The 20,800-nt window shown below is 42.1% G+C and overlaps 1 protein-coding gene across 1 annotated transcript in view; it reads left to right on the top strand.

The window, feature by feature from the left end:
* The window catches only part of LOC140212565 (acidic amino acid decarboxylase GADL1-like), a 70,805-nt gene that overhangs the window by 29,217 nt on the left and 20,788 nt on the right, over positions 1-20,800 (top strand). The window contains exons 7-14 of the mRNA XM_072283531.1: positions 633-712; positions 3,247-3,301; positions 4,826-4,942; positions 5,929-5,993; positions 8,529-8,610; positions 10,284-10,483; positions 15,129-15,180; positions 16,372-16,461. Of these exons, the coding sequence (XP_072139632.1) occupies positions 633-712; positions 3,247-3,301; positions 4,826-4,942; positions 5,929-5,993; positions 8,529-8,610; positions 10,284-10,483; positions 15,129-15,180; positions 16,372-16,461 (741 nt within the window). The remainder of the gene's footprint in view (positions 1-632; positions 713-3,246; positions 3,302-4,825; positions 4,943-5,928; positions 5,994-8,528; positions 8,611-10,283; positions 10,484-15,128; positions 15,181-16,371; positions 16,462-20,800) is intronic.

The following is a 20,800-nucleotide window of genomic DNA, read 5'->3' as shown; positions in this document are numbered from 1 at the left end:
CAGGTTCATTTCCCATGGAATTTAAAATAAGCCCAGGGAACAATGTAAACGAGTCTCAGTGAGCATGTGGGGGGGAAAAAGGAAGGGTGGTCTCATGTTCTGATACAGGCAGCTCCAGCAAAATATAAAAGGAATGATTTTCACTGAGGGAGAAATGCAGGACATAGGAACATGATTATGGTGATTATAGCTATTCACAGACAACATTAGGCAGCATATCTTCACACACGGGGAAGTGGACAGTACAAAAAGTGTTTAATTGTAATTCTGTCCTTGTAATGCAGGACTGAAGCGTTTTTCAGTAAGAGTATTCAGAAATATGGACCCAAGAATGTATTTGAGGTGTAAATTATCCATGATGTAATTGAATGGTTTGACAGAAGGGTGGGGAGGTCATGATTCCCCCAAGGTTTTCACTCTTGCATAATTTGACGGAAGTACTCACAGTATTACCTTTTAGATTTCCTGTGTTTTTTTAAAAAATATAATTAAGAGCAAAGTTTTGTTTCTTTACTTTTGACTGGATGAAGCAACATTTTCTGATAAGAACTCCAAGCCATTGAGTTGTACCTAAGTACCAATGTGTGTCTGAGGCTGCTTGACATTATTCAGGATGTCCCCTTGTTTTTCAGTGTCACTATTCAGTGAAGAAAGCCGCTTCCTTCCTTGGAATTGGCACCCGCAATGTTTATGTGGTGAAAGCGGACAAAAGGTAAGAGCAGTGATCAGAGACTGTAATAGTTGTGTTTTGGAGCAGTTAATGGCATCTGCCGTTCTTGGTCTACTGCCTTTCCACAAGGCTGCATTTTCTGCTGATCAGTCTCCTGACATCGGCAGTTAAGTACGTCAAAAATTCTTTGGAAGAAATTTCCTCTTCTGCTATTTGTGAATAAGGTCCATTGCTCCCTGCTTAGTCATGTAAACAGGAACATAGGCATTTCTAGATGACAGAAAAATAATGACTGTCTGGTTTGCCGGCGTCCTGGTGGTTAAAGATGAACCTACCAAACTGGAATGGAAGCAAAGTCAGTCTCTGGCTTGAGTGATTGCTGAAGAAGAGATTTGATGCAACATTAGTAGGGATATTGACCAATAATGGCAATCAATTTCTATCAGTGAGCAATATGTCCTTAGTTAAGGTAAAGTGAACCTTTGGTGGCGAAGAGTTAAATTTATCAATTCTTGTCCCTCTCAAGTTCAGGTTCAATTTATTGTCCTTTATCAGTAACCATATACACCGCCAAACGAATCACATTCCTCTGGACCAAGGTACATATAACTCACACACATAACACATAAAGTAATATTACCACAAATAATAAGGTGCATATTGAAAAGTAAGCAGTATAATACTATTGGCGCTTCATACATGATGAGGCCATATGATGAGATTTGTATGTGGTGGTGAGGTGTTCAGTAGTCTCATAGCCTGGGGGGAGAAACTGTTTCCCATCTTAACAGTTCTTGTCCTGATGTAACAGTGCTTCCTGCCTGATGGTTGGGGGTCAATGAGATTGTTGGATGGATGGGACAGATCATTGACAATGCTAAGGGCCCTGCATATACAACACTCCTGATAAATATCTCTAATGGGTGGAAGAGAGACCCTGATGACCCTCTCAGCAGACCTCGCCATCCTTTATAGGGACTTGCGTTCAGATGCCTTGTAATTCCCGTACCAGTCTGTAAACCATTTGATCAGGAAACACTCGATGGTGCTCCTGTAAAAATTGGATAAAATAGGTGTTGGAGTAGCCTCACTTGCCTCATCTCCTCAGGAAGCAGAGACACTGCTGTGCTTTCTTAACCAAAGAGGTGGCATTGAGGGACCAGGTACTCCCAGAAACTTGGTGCTCCTAGCTCTCTCCACAGAGGAGTCGTATATGTGCAGTGAGGAGCGGCCAGCCTGCACCTTCCTAATGTCCATAATCACCTGTTTGGTCTTGTCCACGTTGAGACTCAAGTTGTGCTCCCTCCATTCTACCAGCAGTTCTACCTCCTCTCTGTATGCCACCTAGTTGGCGTCGTCGTTGATGGGGCTAACCGCTGACGTGTTATCAGTGAACTTGATGGTTCGGTTTGAACTGGATCTAGCAACGCAGTCGTCCATCAACAGCATGAACAGCAGTGTGCTGAGCACGCAGTCCCGGGGAGCGCCAGTGCTCGGCGCGTTGGAGTTAGAGGTGTTTCTGTCAAAATGGACTGACTGCAACTTTTCTGTCTCAAAGTCCAGGATCCTGTTAACAGAGAGAGGTGTTGAGAACCAACGAGGACAGTTTACCCACCAGCTTCTGAGAGATGATTGTGTTAAACGCTGAGCTGAAATCAATATAAAGCATCCTGGCATATGAGGCACCATTTTCCAGACAGTTTACACGTAATAACTTTGCTTCCAATTTTAAAAAAAAATCTACATGTTGCCTAGACACATATTCAGACATTAGACTTGGCTTAATGATAGTAGTCTTGAATTAAAACCAACCAATTTATTATTTTTGCTTTTTTTTGAGTTCTGCAGTAAAGAAACTTTAGCACGGTTTGCATATAATGCAAAAAGGAAAGAGATTTTTTTTTAAAGACTCCAGCCTCTGGGAAAATGTACAGTTGTGATGGTGACATGAGCTTAAAAAAAGCATGTTAAGTGGATACTGTGCTTCAGCTAAATTATTTGGCAATTGCTACTGAGCCTTTTTTGAAAGATTTAATAACCGTACAAATTAAATATGGCAGTAGCATTAAAAATATCTCATGTTTTTTTATTAAACAGGTATCTAATATTTATTACATAAAGCATAGAGATTTATATTTACTGTAAGTCTAAGGTGTTTGATAACAACAGAAATGCTTTTTAGAGGCAGAGAGGTGTAGGCTATGTTTCTTCATCTGTGAGTCTGTGGGATCGCTTGCAACTTATAGTCCTGTAGTTCTTTTGAGATCTCTGAGCCTGTACCAATTCTGGCTTGTTGCAAATACCTAATTCTTACCAGTCCACTACTGGACTGTGTTGAAATTGGCTCAGATCCTAAGCCTCGAGTATTTCCTCTTTCCATCGCTGTCTTTCTGTTTCTTTCCTCTGCTTTAAGGTATTAATTGCATTCTCCTCAGTATCAATTCTTTTTGATTATCCTCCAGCGAAGTAATAGGGCATGTCTTAGTGCATAAATAAAGTGGCTGCTTTCATAAATTGTTGCACAATAACTTCAGATGCAATGATTTCCTGCACAATATAATAATAATATTTTTCAGAGGCAAGATGATACCAGAAGAACTGGAGAAAGAAATTCAAAGAGCCAAGAAAGAAGTGAGTGTCTTGTACAGTTCAGAAACCAAATAGTAATCTGCTGGAGGAACTCAGCCAGACGAGGAGACTGGACCCGACATGTCAACTGTCAGTTTTCCTCCAAATTGCTGCCGAACCCACAGTGTTGCTCCAGCAGCTCATTTTTGCTCTAGATTCCAGCTTCTGTGATCTCAGGTCTCCCTTGTACAGTTCCGGTTGTGAATGCACATCATCATTGCAAGTAATCACAAAAGATGCATTCACAAACATCATCGTTAGTTAACTTGAATGTGTACAAAAATGAGTATAGCTGGATTTGGGGTTTATAACCAATTACTTTGTTCGGAGGAAAAGGCTCCTGTGCCTTCAAGCACTGCCCCCCTGTTATATTTTGATTTATAGACAGGAGTGGAGCTAGACACAGGGGTTTCTACAGTGGAGACTGTGGTTTATGATGAGAATGAAAAATATAATTATAAGTTTGTAATTGTCTTTTTAGTGTTCCCATAATTATGACTTGGATTGTCCTTATGTAACCCGGTTAGGAGTTTAAACAAAAGGAAATATCATTTTCTTTTTATTAAGGTAGGCTTGGATTTCTTTTCATGATGGGAATAATTTAATGACTGTGCACTGCTAGAGTGAAATGTATGCTTAAAGGTCTTCTCTCTGTCCCACCGCCAACCCTGTGATAAGACTCCACAAGTGAGTCCATGCTAACAGTGTTCTTAAAAGATTAGCTTTATTTGTCACGTGTACTGTACATCCAAGCATTGACATGTACGGTAAAAAGCATCGTTTGCGTCAATGACCAATACAGTCCGAGGATTGTGATGGGGGAAGCCCACAGGTGTCGCCTTGTTTCCAGCGCTAACGTAACGGTCTCACTAAGCCTAACTTTATGCCTTTGCAATGTGGGGGGAAACAGGAGCACCTTGACGTAGTCCGCGTTGTCACAGGGAGAACCCACAAACTTCTTACAGGTAGCAACAGGAACTGACCCCCTGTCTTACACTCAGATCTGTGAAGCGTTATGCTAGAAGTTATGGCAAAACAAGGGTCATTGCTTGAAGGAAATCCTTGTTCATTAATTAGTAGTTGTCATCTCTTGGCCGGAAATTTTCCTTTTAATAAAATGTCTGAAGTTACCTAGCACAGATATTAAAGTTGATTATTTTGTGACTATCTCTTGTTGTTTTATGTAGTCTTCCAGGTATAAATCTTTTTACTGCGTTCACTTCAGCACAAAGGAAGGGGGTAATTTGCAGTAATTATGTGTGAGATGCCTTTTGAGATGTCGTTAGTAGAAGCTGGCCTTGAGATTTCACAAGATTTCTTCTGTAATCCGTAGTGCATTGCTGACAGAGAAAAACAGTGAGATCCGGTTTAACCTAATCAACTGGAAAACCATCTATATCCTACCACAATCTCTGTGGAAAATAAGGGCCATTTTAACACTATATCCTATAAATGCAAGGCTTTATTTTTACTTTGAACCACCTAACCTCCTGAACTAAAATGTTTTTCCCTGCAATCTTTCCACAGGGGGCTTTGCCCTTTGTAGTCATTGCCACGGCGGGGACAACAGTACTGGGAGCATTTGACCCTTTGAATGAGATTGCAGACATCTGTGAAATTCACGGAATCTGGTTCCACGTTGATGTGAGCATTAAACATATTTAATGGCTAGAAAATCTACAAACTTCCATGTGAGCTGTTTTCGTAACGACGATAAAAATGTACTATTTCCCATGATTTGTCTTGTGATCTCAATTATTCACTGTTATAAAATATGTGAGGGTGTGGGAAAAAAGAAGCAGGAGCTATTCTTCTGGAAGTAGCTAGTGCTGCAAAGAAACACTGGAGCTTTCAAATAAGTTAATAGAGCTACTTGATTTTTACTTCAGAAGTGTGCCAGTTAATAAATTTCATAGCCATGAATAGAAACAGGTTTGGTCGACGGGCCTTTTCCAACCATGAAGACATTTATGTGCTCATGAGATCAGATGACCCCGTACATTTCCTTCAAATTGGATTTGTTCATAGTTTTGGATACCAACAGCTTTCAGTTACATGTCAATGAGGATTTCACTAGTGTGGAAAATACTCATATCTTCCAGTTCACACAAGTCATGCAACAGGTGTGTATGTTTTGTCAAATATTTAAAGGGAATGATGCAGTGGCTACCGGTAATGAGCAGATTTGTTCCAAAGTGTTCACTCTGTCAGCAGTTACAAGAACAATAACATAGGGAAGGGAACATCGACTCAGACCATGAGAGGCCTGCGTCGGGCATTTTCATGCCTTACAAGGCACAGATTGGAAGTCTGTATGGGGCGCCACTCCTAGCACAGACTAGAGCAATGTGTGGTTAAGTGCCTTGCTCAAGGGCACAAACACGCTGCCACATATCTAGAACAATAACATAACTCTGTTTTAAATGTTAGTATGTATTTCAGGAGTAGGTAAAAATTGGATTGATAAATGGGAATAAATTGAAAGCTGTAGCTTCTTTTAATCTCTCTGCATCATCGGCAATAAGGTGGTGTAAATCAGTAATCTGGGGTAGGTCTTATCAGGAAATATTCACCTTATAATGTGTGTTTACATTGCTTTTTTAATGTGATATACCTTTGTTTTCTTCAAGGCATCATGGGGAGGCAGTGCACTGATATCCAGAAAACATCGTACTCTTTTGAATGGTATCCACAGGTAAATACAAAGTGGGTATTCCATCACTTCTAAACGTTATAACTGATCTCTGTCATGCAAAGCAGTGGTTTGGGCATTTTGCCTGTAAGTGTGCAAACTTTAATTTTTTATGATTTGTTTTTCTCTTGCGAAGTGCCACAAAGGAATTGATCATCACTGGGAACAAAGTTTGATGAAGTCAGCTTTTGAAATTGCTGATCTGACTAGAATCAAATGATTAACTCTTGTCCTCTCTACTTTTCCAAACTCAGCTATTACATATATTTACTACAGAAGTTTAATAAAAAACTGCAGTTGGTAGAAATCTTTAATAAAGACTGAAAATTTATTAAATAATGAAAGTCAATGTTTCAGGTCAATGACTTTTTCTATCTTGCATATTATATACTTAGAATGTTTGTCAATTGAATATAAATTATTAGAATTTTATTGAGTTGGACCCTACTTGTCTGCTTTTTTCCACTTTATCTCCATGAACTTCACTGGATGGACAGAACATTTTCTGTGTGTGTTGCTAAATGGCAATGGAGAGTATTGTCTAGTCTAGTGGAATCATAGACTACAACCAGCATTCATTTCATTGATCATGGAGGCATTGAATAGTAAGGCCCCATGTTCTCAGATGATCAGTAAAATAACGGGTGTAAGGCTTTGAAATTTTGGAGCAACACACAGACATGCTGGAGGAACTCAGCAGGTCAGGCAGCATCTATGGAGAGGAATAAACAGTTGATGTTTTGGGCCAAGAGCCTTCATCAGGATGTTTCTTTGAAAACTTGATATAGGAGATGGTGTGAGGCTATTTCTCCGTGATGGATATCTAGAACTAGGGGATCACAGAGTTTGTCCATTCAGGGCTGGGGATGAGGGGAAATTCCTTTTCTCTACATTCTAAGTCTTTGGAATTCTGAATCCCACAGAGTTAATGTGTTCCTAGTTGTAGAGTCTATTCAATATCATTTGCACACTTAGAGGATCATGGCATATAGAGATACAAACACAAAGTGGAGATGCATTGAAAGCGTAGTGTTACTTAATGAATGACAAAAGTTTGAGCCGTTTAGCCTTTTTCTATTCCTGTTCCTTCCACTTAGTTGTTTTCTAAGAGTTTCCTCATCAGTTAATTTGGTTTGAATTTTAAATCCCCCATAAAGTGACCAGAGCAGCATTTGCACACTTTAGAAGTATTGATGATCTTAGGAAATACTGTCATGTAATGATGTTGAAAAACTGGGTCATGCCTTTATATTGAATAGACTGGATTACTGCAATGCACTTTTTTTCCAGCCTTCCATGACAATCTTTTGACAAACTTAAACACATTCAGAACACTGCTGCTAGACTTTTAACTAAAACTGGGATGAGGGAGCATATCACTCCTGTCCTAAACACTTTGCTTTGGCTTCCTGTATCGCTTAGCATTGATCTGAAACAATCTCCCTCAAAATAAAATTGGCAGGTCAGCGTTTTTAACTATGCTCCCAAACTGTGGATCTCTAAATCTAAAACTATAAGGGATGCAGACTCAGTTGACACATTTAAGTGCCAGCTCAAAGCCTATTTATTTAACCGTGCTTTTAACTAAGAACATTTTGTCTTTTACTTTTATGTTTGCATTTTATCTGATTGTAAAGCACTTCGGGCTACATCGTCTGTATGAAAAGTGCTCTTCTGTAAACAGGTTGTTATTATATTATACATCTAGATTTTATGACATCTCTTTCATCCAAGCTATCAAATCTTCATTGGCAAATCTTCCTTCTTAACAACTTTAATCTCTACATGTTCATTCTCCCTCACTTCCATTAACCTTCTAGCCTTGGCTTTCTCTCTCAACTTCACCCACCCTTCCAAATGCCCCACTGAAACACAACCATCAATTGGAGACACAAGAGATTGTAGGTGTCAGGATCTAGAGCTCAAAACAAGCTACTAGAGGAACACTGGGTCAGGTAGCATCTACAGAGAGAAAGAGATAGTTCACATTTTGGGTGATACACTGCATCGGCTGACTGTTCAAATCCATAGTTCCATCCATCTCCCTTGCACAAAATCTGACTAACTTTAGCTTCCTCTGCTAGCACCATTTTGCACACTGAATGTAGTAAAACATTCTGAGATACCTGAAAATGAATATTGTCGAATAGAAATAAAACACCAATCCCTGTAAGGAACATCAGGAAAGTTCAGAGAAGCTGTCAGAGAGGGGGAGAGTTGGAGGTCTAGTCATAACGATAGATTATTAAAATTGTAAGAATACCGAGATATGTAACTGTAGGAAGTTATAATGATAGATTGTTAAACTTGGGATGGGAAAATTGTGAGAATACACAGATATGTGATTGTGGGACTAGAGAATATTGCGGAGACAAGAAGGGATCAGAGTGTAGGGAATTTGAAAACAACGATGAGAACGTTACCATTTTTAAAGTTGCTGGAAGAGTGATCTACTCGGAAGGTTCCAGCTCAATCTAGGCAGGAGCAGAGCTTTTACTCCCTCTGTATTGAAACACTTTCTTTATCTCCACCCTTTAGGGCAGATTCAGTTGCGTGGAATCCACACAAGATGCTGATGGCTGGTATCCAGTGCTGTGCATTTCTTCTGAAGGACAATACCGTAAGTATTCTTTCACATTTGCATCGAACAAAAGCATATGAAACTCATTGCAGCCCTAAGGGAATTTTGAGAGAGCTGACAAATACCTTTAGTTGTCAAATATTTTTGAAAGCATTGGATTTCTTTCATGAGAAAAGAGCCAAGATTCACAGTTCATATTTCCTTAACTTTCACATAATTGTACGAAACAGTTGCATATTAAATCCTTAGTAATTGTTGGTGAGTTTTTCATTAAATTTGGTATTTTAGCAGCTATTGTAAGGTAAGGAGAAGTCATGTAGTGAACAGTGACAATAAACTGTGGAACTTCATCACCAATCATGGAGTGTATTGTGTTTCCCATTTGAGTCATTCCAGATACTGGGAAATTCTGGTATCATTAACTTCAAATTTTGTCTATCCTTTTCTTCCCCCCCCCCCCAATTATCAAGTGTGAAGTTTAATACATATACAGGGTTCAGGTGGGGCTCCTTATACTAGGTAGGAAGGAAGGAAGCCCATTCTTTCCCATGGCCACTGGATTTTCATCAATTGTGGATGGTATCCATTGAAACGTGAGCATGAAATAAAGCCACATCTTAACCCACCTGACCTATCTGCACAGTAAAATGCAAGCATGCCAATATTATCCAAAAGATAAATTGTGCAAGATTGAGATAGGGAATAGATATTAGTTCTATTATTTGACAATTAAATTTTAACCACGAACTTGATGCTAACTTGAATCAGCGGTGCCATAGAGCAGTAAGTTCAGGCACGTGCCCATGGTCTTTGTAAAGTGAGCAGGTTGACATTGGCTCTATCTTGAACTCATGCCAGGCTCAATCAGCTGCAAATTAAATAAATTGTAAAGAGTTTAGAAACATCTTGCAAGTTAGTATTTAAAGAAGAAGTGTTCCGTTTTCACTTAAAGAATAAAATCATTGTGGTCTTTGTGTTCATTCTTTCCTTTTTGTCCTTTTACAATTACTCCTTGGCACTCACACCCAGTTTTCTAAAGCTCTCATTGTGGGTGTTTCCAAGCAGGCTAGGTGTACACTTACCAATGCGATCCTTTCCTTTTATAACAGCCAGCCTGAGTTGGTTTCAAATGAATATAAACAAAAAATCTCCCAGGCTTTGTTCTCTTTAACAAAGCATATTTGTCGGAAGTTCTCTATCACGTTCTCTATTCTGGCCTCCAACTGAGATGAGTTAAGTAAGTACAGGGACTGATCCATCCTGTCAGCCGTGGTTTATTGTTTAACATTACAGTGTTCACAGAACTGATTCAAGTTGCTTGCAATAAAACAACAATTTATAGCATAATAAGATAAGAGTGACAATAGGGATGGAACATTGGTTTCAAATTAAAGTAGAATAAAAACTTAACTTCTGGAGTCTCTGATTATGTTTTGGGGGAAATTTGGTGCAGGTACAACTTTAGAACATTGGCAAAGGGCTGATAAGATATCTGCCCTGCTGGTCAACGAATAGATTAGGAAAATCAAATGGAACTAGGGTGAATTGTAAAGGATTCATACTCTAGATGCAAGTATACAGTCGGGCAAAGTAACAACCTGGTGTGCCAGCAGAGCACCCACAAACTTTGGAGTTGGTAAGATGCTGGAGTGTTTTCAGGTGCACTGAATTATTCAGTAAAATAACCAATAGTACTCTCTTCTCTTTTACAGGGCTTGATAGACAAATGCCACTGTGCCCAGGCCATGTACCTATTCCAACAGGATAAGTTTTACAACGTTGAATATGATAAAGGTGACAAGTCAATCCAGTGCAGTCGGAGGGCTGATTCGTTCAAATTCTGGCTAACTTGGAAGGCTGTTGGATCAAGTGGGCTGGAGGAAAGGGTCAATCGTGCTTTCGCGTCCGCCAGGTAAGGCATTAACCATGCTAGCTGAACCGGGGCAACCAGTGTGACTTGAAAAAGAATCGTGTTACTGATTCATGTACATATGTGGCACACTACCAAACTTCAGAGCTCTTGTATGCTAAACATAACTGCGCATAGAATCACACAGCACTGAAGTTGATCCTTTTGGCCATTATGTCAGTGTAGTCGTAAAAGGTGAGGAACAATTGGATAAAGGTGCATTTCAGTTTAGTCCAGAGCTTTCCAATTCTGGCCTTGTTGGATTACATACATCCTTTGAACGGTCAAATCTCTGTGAAACCCTCTTTGACTCTGCTCCTCTGCGGTTCGTTAGCCCCTTGCTGACAGCCACTGGATTCCGTGCCAAGAACCCACCTTTCTCCAGTTTGGTACGTTTAGGGAGTACACGACTTTGGTCCTGCCAAATCCGTGGGGTTGTGATGTGTCGCCCATCGGAACCCCGGTTTGCGTGAGTGCTGTGTGATTTACTGCCCTTCAATCGCCAGTCAGCATGAAGTAATCAGATTGCGCACTGCATACAATTATAAAGAAGTATATTTGTGAACGTTAACTTAACCGAAGAGTTAGAAGCGAAAAGAGAGAAAATCAAAAAGGGCCCATTATAATTAAACAGTCAAATGTGCACAAGTTGGAGCTCAAATCTTCCAAAAGCCATATTCACCGATCCTCGGCTGACCCCCGTGCCTGGGCTCCATCGAATTGCATTCCCCCACCGGATCAAATCCTACGACCAGTTCTCTCTTCATCTCCTGCCAAACAAGGACAAAGACCCACACTATGTCAGTCACAAAGCCATGCCCCCAGCCTTCTCTAGAACCTTCTCCCCATTCCACCCTCCTGTCTGGGTGGCCCACATTCCTAAGCATCCCTTTCCTCCCACAGAAACCCAGACACTGCTTCTACAGAAAGGCCATTGCATGAAACACCCTACAACGTCAACAGTGAAACCTTTACCAGGGTGTTACATCTGTACGCACTGAAAACCTGAACCAGAAAATGCTTGAAACACTCAGAGGGTTTGGCAGCATCTGTGGAAGGAGGGACAGTTGATATTTCAAGTGGAGGACCCCTGTCAGAGCTATCATTTGAACCATGTTTAGAGAAAAAAGTGGTGGTGGCCTCTGTCGGTCGTGGTCGACCATGGATACTTCACCTCTGGTAGTCACTGGGGAGTGGCCTCTCCAGGGTGCAAGCCAGGGCAGAGTTGATACGGAGATCGGTCTGTTGCCCATGCAGTGGGAACCCCCTCTCCATGCTGATGACAGGTCCAAAGGAACGATGAAAGTCGATACAGTTTGGTGCCAGCAGCATCACAGGAATTGCCGTGCCGCTGCTGGGTGCAGCAGTCAGCTGCCTTCGGGACTCCGACTCCGGATTTTTCCTCTCGGTTTACTCCCAAAACCTTTCCTGTGAGCAGGCATAGCCGCAAGGCAGCGGAGGTTTAAAATCCAAGTTTTCCCCCTCCTAGATGAGGTACTATCCATGCTTACCGAGCCCCATCTGCGCGGAGCAACTGGTTTTAAGGCACCAGTGGCCCACCTTTGCCTCTTCTCCTGTCAGTGAGAACAGCTCCGCCGGGCATAAGAACTATGCCACACGTGAAGGCCAGGGGTTGGACTTGGTTGTCAGAGTCTGTTTGAGACGCACGCCATGAAGAGGCATTTGCTTAGCAGTGGGAGCTCGTCCCCACTATCACCCTCCGGCTATGGGAAAAAAGTACCAACATGAAATGTGGAGCTTTCTTCACTGTGATACTAAATCTAACAACACACACAAAATGCTGGAGGAACTCAGCAGGGTCAGGCAGCATCTGTGGAAGTGAATCAACAGTCAATGCTTCAGGCTCTTCTTCAGGACTGAGAGAGAAGACGCCAGAATACGAAGGTTGGGGGAGGGGAAGGAGGCTAGCTGGAAAGTGACAGGTGAAGCCAGGTGGGTGGGAAAGGTCAAGGGCTGGAGAGGAAGCAATCTGATAGGACAGGAGAGTGGACAATAGAAGGGGATCCAAGGGGAAGTGACCTACTTAAATTCTTTAAATCATGAAAATACAGAAAGCTGTTTTGCTATTGGATCTGTGTCAGCACTTTGAAAAGGCTATTTCATTAGTCAGACACCTCTGCTCTTTTTTTTGCAGCCTTGTATAATTTTTCCTCCTCCTTCAATTCGTTTTTGAGTTAGTCATGACTTTATTCAACTGTCTTTTCAAGCAGCACATTGAAGTCGGCATTAAAAACATATTTGTAATTGGCATTCAGTTGGGTGTTGAAAGAGACTGAGTACTTTCAAAAACACCAGTGGTGTTTGTTTATCAGAGGATGAAAGCAAACAGTTGGCGTTACAGATGGAGAGGGGAATATGCAAATGATAGCTATCAAATATAGAGAATTTAGAAAATATGTAAGGATGAGATTATAAAAAGATGAAAGAGTTAAAAAAATCAAAGAAAGTAAAGCAGATATCTAGTAAAAACAAATAGTGATTGAAGTTTGGATTGCATTTGGCCTGAAAGATCATAGCAATGATGTGTACTTTGTGTAAGTTGCGAGCAATAAAAATCTTCTGTAGTTCTGTGGCATTGCTGTGGTCCTGCTTTATTACTGGGACTTCCAGCACTACGGCTGTGATTCTCTGTAGATTTTGCTATGGTCTGCCAGTGGTCCTCCCAGGACTGCTGTCATTATCCGTACTCATCTTGTCACTTTTATTGTTCTGGTCCTTCAATATTGAATTGGATTTCAAGTACTGTATTACTTCGTCCTGCTGGACTGTCTTACTGTACCTCCATAACGTCGTGGTTTTCTAGTTCTGCTGTAATCCTCCAATGTTGCTATTACTTTGCCTTGGGATTAGTGGACTCTCAACGAAGGACCCGTAGCTCTCAAAGTCATCCTCTGTTTTAGGTGTTCATGGCATTCTCACAGGCCAGGCGAAGTGTTACAGTTTATAGAAAAGCTTTGAGAATGTATTTGAGTTGTTTATTCTGTTCGCCTGATAACCTCTTGCCATTACAGAGCTCATGGTTGACTCAAGCAACACACACCCAAGGCTGTAGGAACTCAGCAGATCAAGCAGCACCTATGGAAACGTCAACTGTACTCTTTTTCCATGGATGCTGCCTGGCCTGCTGAGTTCCTCCAGCATTGTGTGTGTGTGTGTGTGTGTGTGTGTGTGTGCGTGTGTGCGTGCGCGCGTGTGTGCGTGTGCGCATGCTGGTTGCTTGGATTTCCAGCTCCTGCTGGTTTTCTTTTGGTAGGTTATCTGTTTTGGGAACCTGGTGTCAGGTATGTGAAAACTGTGACCTACACATTGGAATAAACTGACTATAATTTAGATTTCAGTGGTAGGCTTTCGGCGAGGATATTGATAATAATGGACCGGTTTGTGTAATTTTAGAGTAGGACTTCAAGACTAGTGGAGGACCTTCAAGAGTGAATGATTGCTATTACTCAAAATTGGTGTTACTTGAATTGATGAGGCTAGTAAGTTCCCTAGGCAGGACAGCTTGTATCCTGGGATCATAAAAGAAGTGGCTATCAGGATATTGGATACATTATGTATAATTTTATAATATGTTATATAAAGTGGGTAACTTAGGCCAATTACTTTAACATCTGTAGTTGGAAGATTGTTGGAATCAATTATTAAGGAACTTATAGCAGCACATTTAGAAAATCATACTCCAATTGAGCAGAATTAGTGTTGCAATGGAGAGGGCATTGTGTCTTGCAAATTTAGAATTTTTGAGGATGCCTTGACAGGAGTAGATGGAGGGGAACTGGTAGATAGATTGTGTTTGGACTAACAGAAGATACCTTCCAAAAGGATGTGTCTCAGAATGCATGGTGCTGGAGATAATGCATTGACATGGACAGATGACTGACTAGCAGTGTGCAGGGACAAGGCATTCATTTTTAGGTTGGCAACCTTTGACCAGCAAGCTACTCAAGGGTCAATGCTAGAACAAGAACTATTTGCGACACCTATTGAAGAGGAAGGAAGCAACCAGTTTTGCGGATGGCACAAATACAGATAATAAGATGAGTTGTAATGAGAGTACACAGAATTTAAAAAATAAGTGGTAATTAGGACAGATTGAAAAAGGCTCTGCAACTCTTGATGTGATACAGAGTTGAATGCAGTGTTAGAGATGGCAAGGCAGATTCATTTCACAAGTTGAGCCTGCATCTGTGTGGTCAATGAAAAGAGTTGCTAGTTTGAATATTCACCTTGGGTGTTGGGAACTACACAGTAGGACTTCCACATTTATGAAGCTGGTGGTCTAAATGTCCACAGTGCATATACCTGCATCCTTTTAACCTAAATTGTGATAGTTTTTGCACTGTTTGCGATAAATCTTTTGAATACCAGTTGTGAGCCTGGAAAGGTAGGGCTAGGGAACAATTTGCACTAGATCACAATGGGTTGGAACATAGAGGCTGCCATTAAGAATTCTGGCTTGCAAAATGAGTACAGGAGATTCCATTCATAGATTAGTTTCTGTTTCAATCCGGTACTGGACTAGCTGAGTTTTCTCTTGTGTATGATATTTGCAAGTGCAGTCTAATGTCAGTATGTTAATAGTGATACATTCTGACCCTGGAAAATAATCATTTGATTCTTTCTGCAGGTATTTGGCTGATGAAATTAAGAAGAGGAATGAATTCAGGTTGATTTTGGAGGTAGGCAATATTATTCTAATCCTCAACTTTGATTTCTCCTGTGGAAATTGTCCCCATGGAGCTATTATTAATTTATCTCTGTTTAGGGAAATAACTATTTGTATATTTCCTGACCACACCGGTGGTCATTCATCCTATCAGGTCTGTGCCAGCTTCCAGAGGAATCTCACCTCCTCAACTCATTCAACATCAACTCTTCCCACCACAACTCCCCAGCCAAATTTCCACCACTATCTACATTCTTGGGGAAGCTTGCAGTAATTTCAACCTATCATGCTGTCGGTGTTGGTAATGTGGGAGGAGACACGGGGGAAGGGAAATCTGTGCAATCACAGGTTAAACAAGCAAACTGCACAGACGGATCACGAGGTCAAGTCTAAACCCGGGTTACTGAAGCTGTGTAGTAGCAGCGCTTACTTGCTGCACTGCCACGCTTTCCTGCAGTTATTGCTGTCATCTCAGAAGCAGATATTGTTAGAGGCCAGCCTGAAATTGAGGAGAACCCTCAGCTCACTAAAGACTTGGAGCTGGAATGAGGCGGTACAGTGGGAGGAAAGCAGAATAAAGCATCCCTCGCTCCTACGCATCTTCTGGTGACTATTACTGGTAACAGGGCTGGGTTTTAGTGTGTTATCACCTGGCAGAAACGGAAACCTTGACTGCACTATTTAAGCTTGGCCCTGGTAGCTTGTTCAAACTTTGAGTGAGGTATTTTAAATTGAACAGGTCAGTAAGAAGCAGAACGTTGATCAGCTGCCCATGAGACGCCCCACCCCCAACCTTACTTTCCATTCATGCCGGCTGGATTAAGCTCTGGTGGCCATCTTCACTTTTATGAGCATAAACTACTGTAGATCCATTTTAATCGCCCTCTTTAGGAAGAGGGAATTTTTAACAAGGTAAAATGTATGCTCATGTGATTTGGAAAGGACATTTTCTCAATCTAATTCCATGGAGATAAATATCTTTGAAATACCACAACAACACAAAAGGCAGCAGCTTTTGCCCATGGAACATTGAAGCTTTTCCTCTGTTTCCAAATGGTTTTTATTTATGAGGTTTGGAATGCTCCTATAGTTTTAAGACCCATTTGTGCGATTTAAAAAAACACCTTGAATTATGCTGTTTTTAATATTATGTTTTGTTGCTGAGCAAATCACTCACTTCATATTTATCCTGTTGCATCTTTAGCCGGAATACACAAACGTCTGCTTTTGGTACATACCACCCAGTCTTAGGGGTGTCCCTGAGGACCAGGATTTCTGGAAGAAACTTCACTGCGTGAGTGGTTATGCATAACCAAGTCTTCTAGACCTTAACTGTACTCAGACATCATTTTATATCTATCATAAATACTAAGGCTGGCATAATTTCATGGGAGGTGGGGCTGTTAAAATGGCAGCGTCTTCAAAGAATTTGATTGGCCAGATTGGCTTCTTTGCACAAGGGGTTTCAGAAAACATTGACTCCAGTGACTTAGAGATCATCAGAGTGAAAAAGGAGTGCATTTCAGCAGCAGGTAGTATAAAATAGATCATATCAGATTAGTTGCCTCTTATTTATCATCACTGATCTTCATTTCAATTGAACTTAATGGCAATAAAAACCATAATATGTATTTAATGGGTGGCCCTGATCCAGCTCATGGCCAAAATTACCTCCATAATTGTGAGTGAACCAGACCTTCTTTTCTACTTTCTCAAATACAAGCTATCTATTTCGAGGTTGTCAATCAGAAACCATCGCAAGGAATCCAGCTAAAACATGTTTTAAGCTTTGCTGTTCTCTCCTTCAGACTCTCAAAATGAATTTTTAGGAGACAAAGTTGAGTAACCCAGTGAAAATGCACAAGATGATTAGAGGCTGACATGCTTAAACTGGTAGCTTGAAGAAGTCTAGTGGACAGCAAGGCTTTGTTCAAGGACTTGTCACTGCAAAATTCTGTAAATCATGAGATCTAAGGCATTGTAGATGACCTGCCACACAGTTAAACGTTGCATTGGAGGAAATCCCTGTTAAGATGAGCCGTTTGCACCAGGCTGGACTGCCTGGGTCCTGATAAAGGTAGGACTCCTAGGTAATGATGAGGCAGGTGTCACAAGTGTTGTGGAGATCTGCTACTGCATAAGTATCCAGATGTGTGTTCCAGCTCATTGAACATTGCTTCAAGTGTTTGGGTTCCGCCAGATGTTATCTCTCCTAGAGACCAACCCATATTTCAGAAAATCCTGCGAGAACAACCTTAGCCACAAGGGACCTGTGATAGTGGTCAAGGGTAGCCCGACAATGTAGCTGTTAATCCCTGCAAGTCTTTAAAATTGTTACAGCCCATAATGGAAATGTTGTTTTCTAGTTGATATACAGTGTATTCTAGGTGAGTCCTTTATGATTAAAATTATAAATAAAACAAGCCACTGACCTAAAAAAGAGGTTAAAGCCACCTCCTGTTCCAACTAACTCACCCTCCAACTTCACTACCCCACTCATCTTACATTTCAGGTTCCTCGTTCTCGCCCTCTCCATCTCACATCCTTTGATCTCATCCCTGCTCTCCCTCAGCCCCATCATGTTTCACCCTTCTACCTTAGCCCCTCCAGCTCAACCCCCCCATTTCCATCCAACCCTACCAAACCCAATCATTCATACCTCCCATTTCCACCCACCCCATCTATCCTCAACCCCCCCTTCCATCTAATCTCTTTTTTGTTTGCCTCTTCAAAAATAATTCTCCTCACCTCATCCCTCTTCCTCACCTCCACTGGACTGCCCTATCCTCGCCACCTCCCCCACTATCACCTCACCTTCACCTCTTCCACCTGATCTGGCTTTCCTTTTATCTCTTCATCACCCCACCACTCCTCATTTTCTCTCCGACCTCCTTCTCTCCACCCCAACATCATCACCCTTCCATCCAACGCACCTCCCTTCCCCGATCTCCCTTTCTCTCTGCCTCTTCAACATTCATTCCCTGCCGCCTCAGCTCTGCTCCATCTCACTCCAGCTTCACGATACCCTCACATCAATAATCTACACAGCAATATAAAAATCAATTGACTTAGAGGAAAAGCTGGGGCCTTTCAGGGATTAACGGGAGGTTTGAGGACTTCCTGAGATCACCCCTTAAAGTTTACATAGGCTCAGTCAGATCATCACTTTAATTAAGTTTACTGGTACACAAATACTTCTCAACCCTAGCCTTGAGTGAGCTGACTGGTCTTGGTTTGCTGGTTGAAGAGCTACAATACCAGCAGATGGCGATGATGAGTCTTTGTTATATTAAAAAAATGAACAGCGACACGAGGAAGTCTGTAGGAGCTGGAAATCCAAAGCAACGCTGGAGGAACTCAACAGGTCAGGTAGCATCAATGGAAGTCTGAAAGTGTGTTTTCTTTCATGTTTGTATTTCGTTTTTCATGAATCTTGTGTCTCTTCATGGGTCTCATCCAACCCCACAATCCAGTGGAATTTCTGTCCAAGTCCACACAGGTTCTAGTAAAAACAATCAGTGATTGGAATTTGGATTGCATTTGGTCTAAAAGCTCATGGCAATGATGTGTCAGAGATGTGTACTTTGTATAAGTTGTGAACACTAAAAACCTTCTGTAGTGCTGTGGTATTACTGTGGTTGTGCTTTATTACTGAGGATCCCAGCACTACGGTTATCTTACAGGATTGCGATTTCCATAAGTTTTGCTACGGTCTGCCGGTGGTCCTCCCGGGACTGCTGTCATTATCCGTACTCATCTCGTCTTTTTATTGTTCTGGTCCTTCAACATTGAATTGGATTTCAAGTACTGTTGTGGCCTTGAGTATTACTCTGTTCTCCTGGACAGTATTATTGCACCTCCATAACGTTGTGGTCTTCTGCTCTCAATTGTACATCTTGATGCAGGGTTTCAACCCACAACATCAACATCCTGTTCTTACCCTTACTGTCCTGTGCGGCACAAGCTGCAATCCAGAGACTATTACCTTGTGGTCCTTTTTTTTCAGCTTCCTACCGAGCTCCCTATATTTGCTCTTCATCCTACCTTTCTCGCTGAGAATGTGAACCAAGACTTCTGGCTGCTCAGCTCCCCCACTCAGAGAATGTGGTCACCTGATCTGAGACGTCTCTCATTCTGGCACCTGGGGGGCTACTATCTGGGACTCAGAGACAAGATCAGATTTAGTATCATTGTGAAGTTGGCGACAGCGGTACATTGCAGTGCATGGATTTATATGGATATAAATAATTAAGTAAGTAGTGTAAAAAGAGGAATAAAAGTTTCTTGGGTTCATTGTCCATTTAGAAATCAGATGTCAGCTTGTTGAGGCATCGTCTTTTGAAGATGTTCTGGTTGCTGGGGAGGCTGGTACCCACGATGGATCTGGCTGGGTTTCCAACTTTCTGCAGCTTTTTCTGATCCTGTGCGGTGGCTCCTCCCTCCATACCAGCCGGTGATGCAGCCAGTCAGAGTGCGCTCCACGGTACATCTGCAGAAATTTGCTCGTGTCCTTGGTGACGTACCAAATCTCCTCAAACTCCTGATGAAGTTTAGCCGCTGTCGCACCTCCTTTGCGACTGCATCAGTATGCTGGGCCCAGGATGGAGATCCAGAGATGCTGACGCCCAGGAACTTGAATCTGCTCCCCCACTTCTCATCCCTCGCTGAGGACTGGTGTGTGTTCCCTCGACTTGCCCTTCCTGAAGTCCACAATCAGTTCCTTGGTTCTACCGATGTTGAGTGCAGGGTTGTTGCTGTGACACCACTCAACCAGCTGATCGTCTAGCTCCTCCTTGACCCCATCTGACATTCTGCCAACAATAGCAATGTCATCAGCAAGTTTATAATTGGAGGTTGAACGGCCACGCGGTTGTGAGTGTGGAGACAGTAGAGCAGTGGGCTCATTACGCAGCCTTGAGGTACACCGGTGTTGTCAATGAGGAGGAGTTGTTATTTTCGATCCACATAGACTGTGGTCTCCCGCTGAGGAAATCAAGGATCCTGTTGAAGAGGGACGTACGGAGGCTCGGGATTTGGAGCTTTTTGATTCGAACTGAGGGTACGATTGTTGGGTGAGTGATGAGCCAGTGGGATTGCATCCGCTGTGGACCTGTTGTGGCGATTGGCAAATTGCAGCAGATCCAGGTCCTTGCTTATGCAGGAGCTGATTCTAGCCATGACTAACCTCTCATCACAGTGGATGTGAGTGCCACTGGGCAATGGTCTTTGAGGCAGCTCACCCCGCTCTCCGTGGGCATAGATGGGATTGCCACCCTTTTGAAGCAGGTGGTGAAGGTGTCCTTGAATACTCCCACCAGTCAGTCGGCAGAGAATTTCGGAGCCCTACCAGGCGCATCATCAGGGCCTGATGCCTTGCAAGGGTTCACCCTCGTGAAACGCGTTCTGACGTTGGTCTCCAAGACACAGATCACAAGGTCACCAGGTGATGCAGGGATTTGCATTGGTCTAGTTTTATTCTCCCTTTCAAAGCATGCATAAAAGGTGTTGAGCTCATCAGGGAGCCAAGCATCACAGCTATTCATGATATTAGGTTTCATTTTGTGGGAGGTAAAGGCCTGCAAACGCTGCCAGAGCTGAAGCGTACCTGATTCCATCTCTAACCTCAATCGGAA

Source organism: Mobula birostris, chromosome 19 (genome assembly GCF_030028105.1).
Source record: "Mobula birostris isolate sMobBir1 chromosome 19, sMobBir1.hap1, whole genome shotgun sequence".
NCBI classification, from domain to species: Eukaryota; Metazoa; Chordata; class Chondrichthyes; order Myliobatiformes; family Myliobatidae; genus Mobula; species Mobula birostris.
The sequence above is the reverse complement of the archived record's forward strand: the minus strand, read 5'-3'. Positions and strand labels throughout refer to the sequence as shown.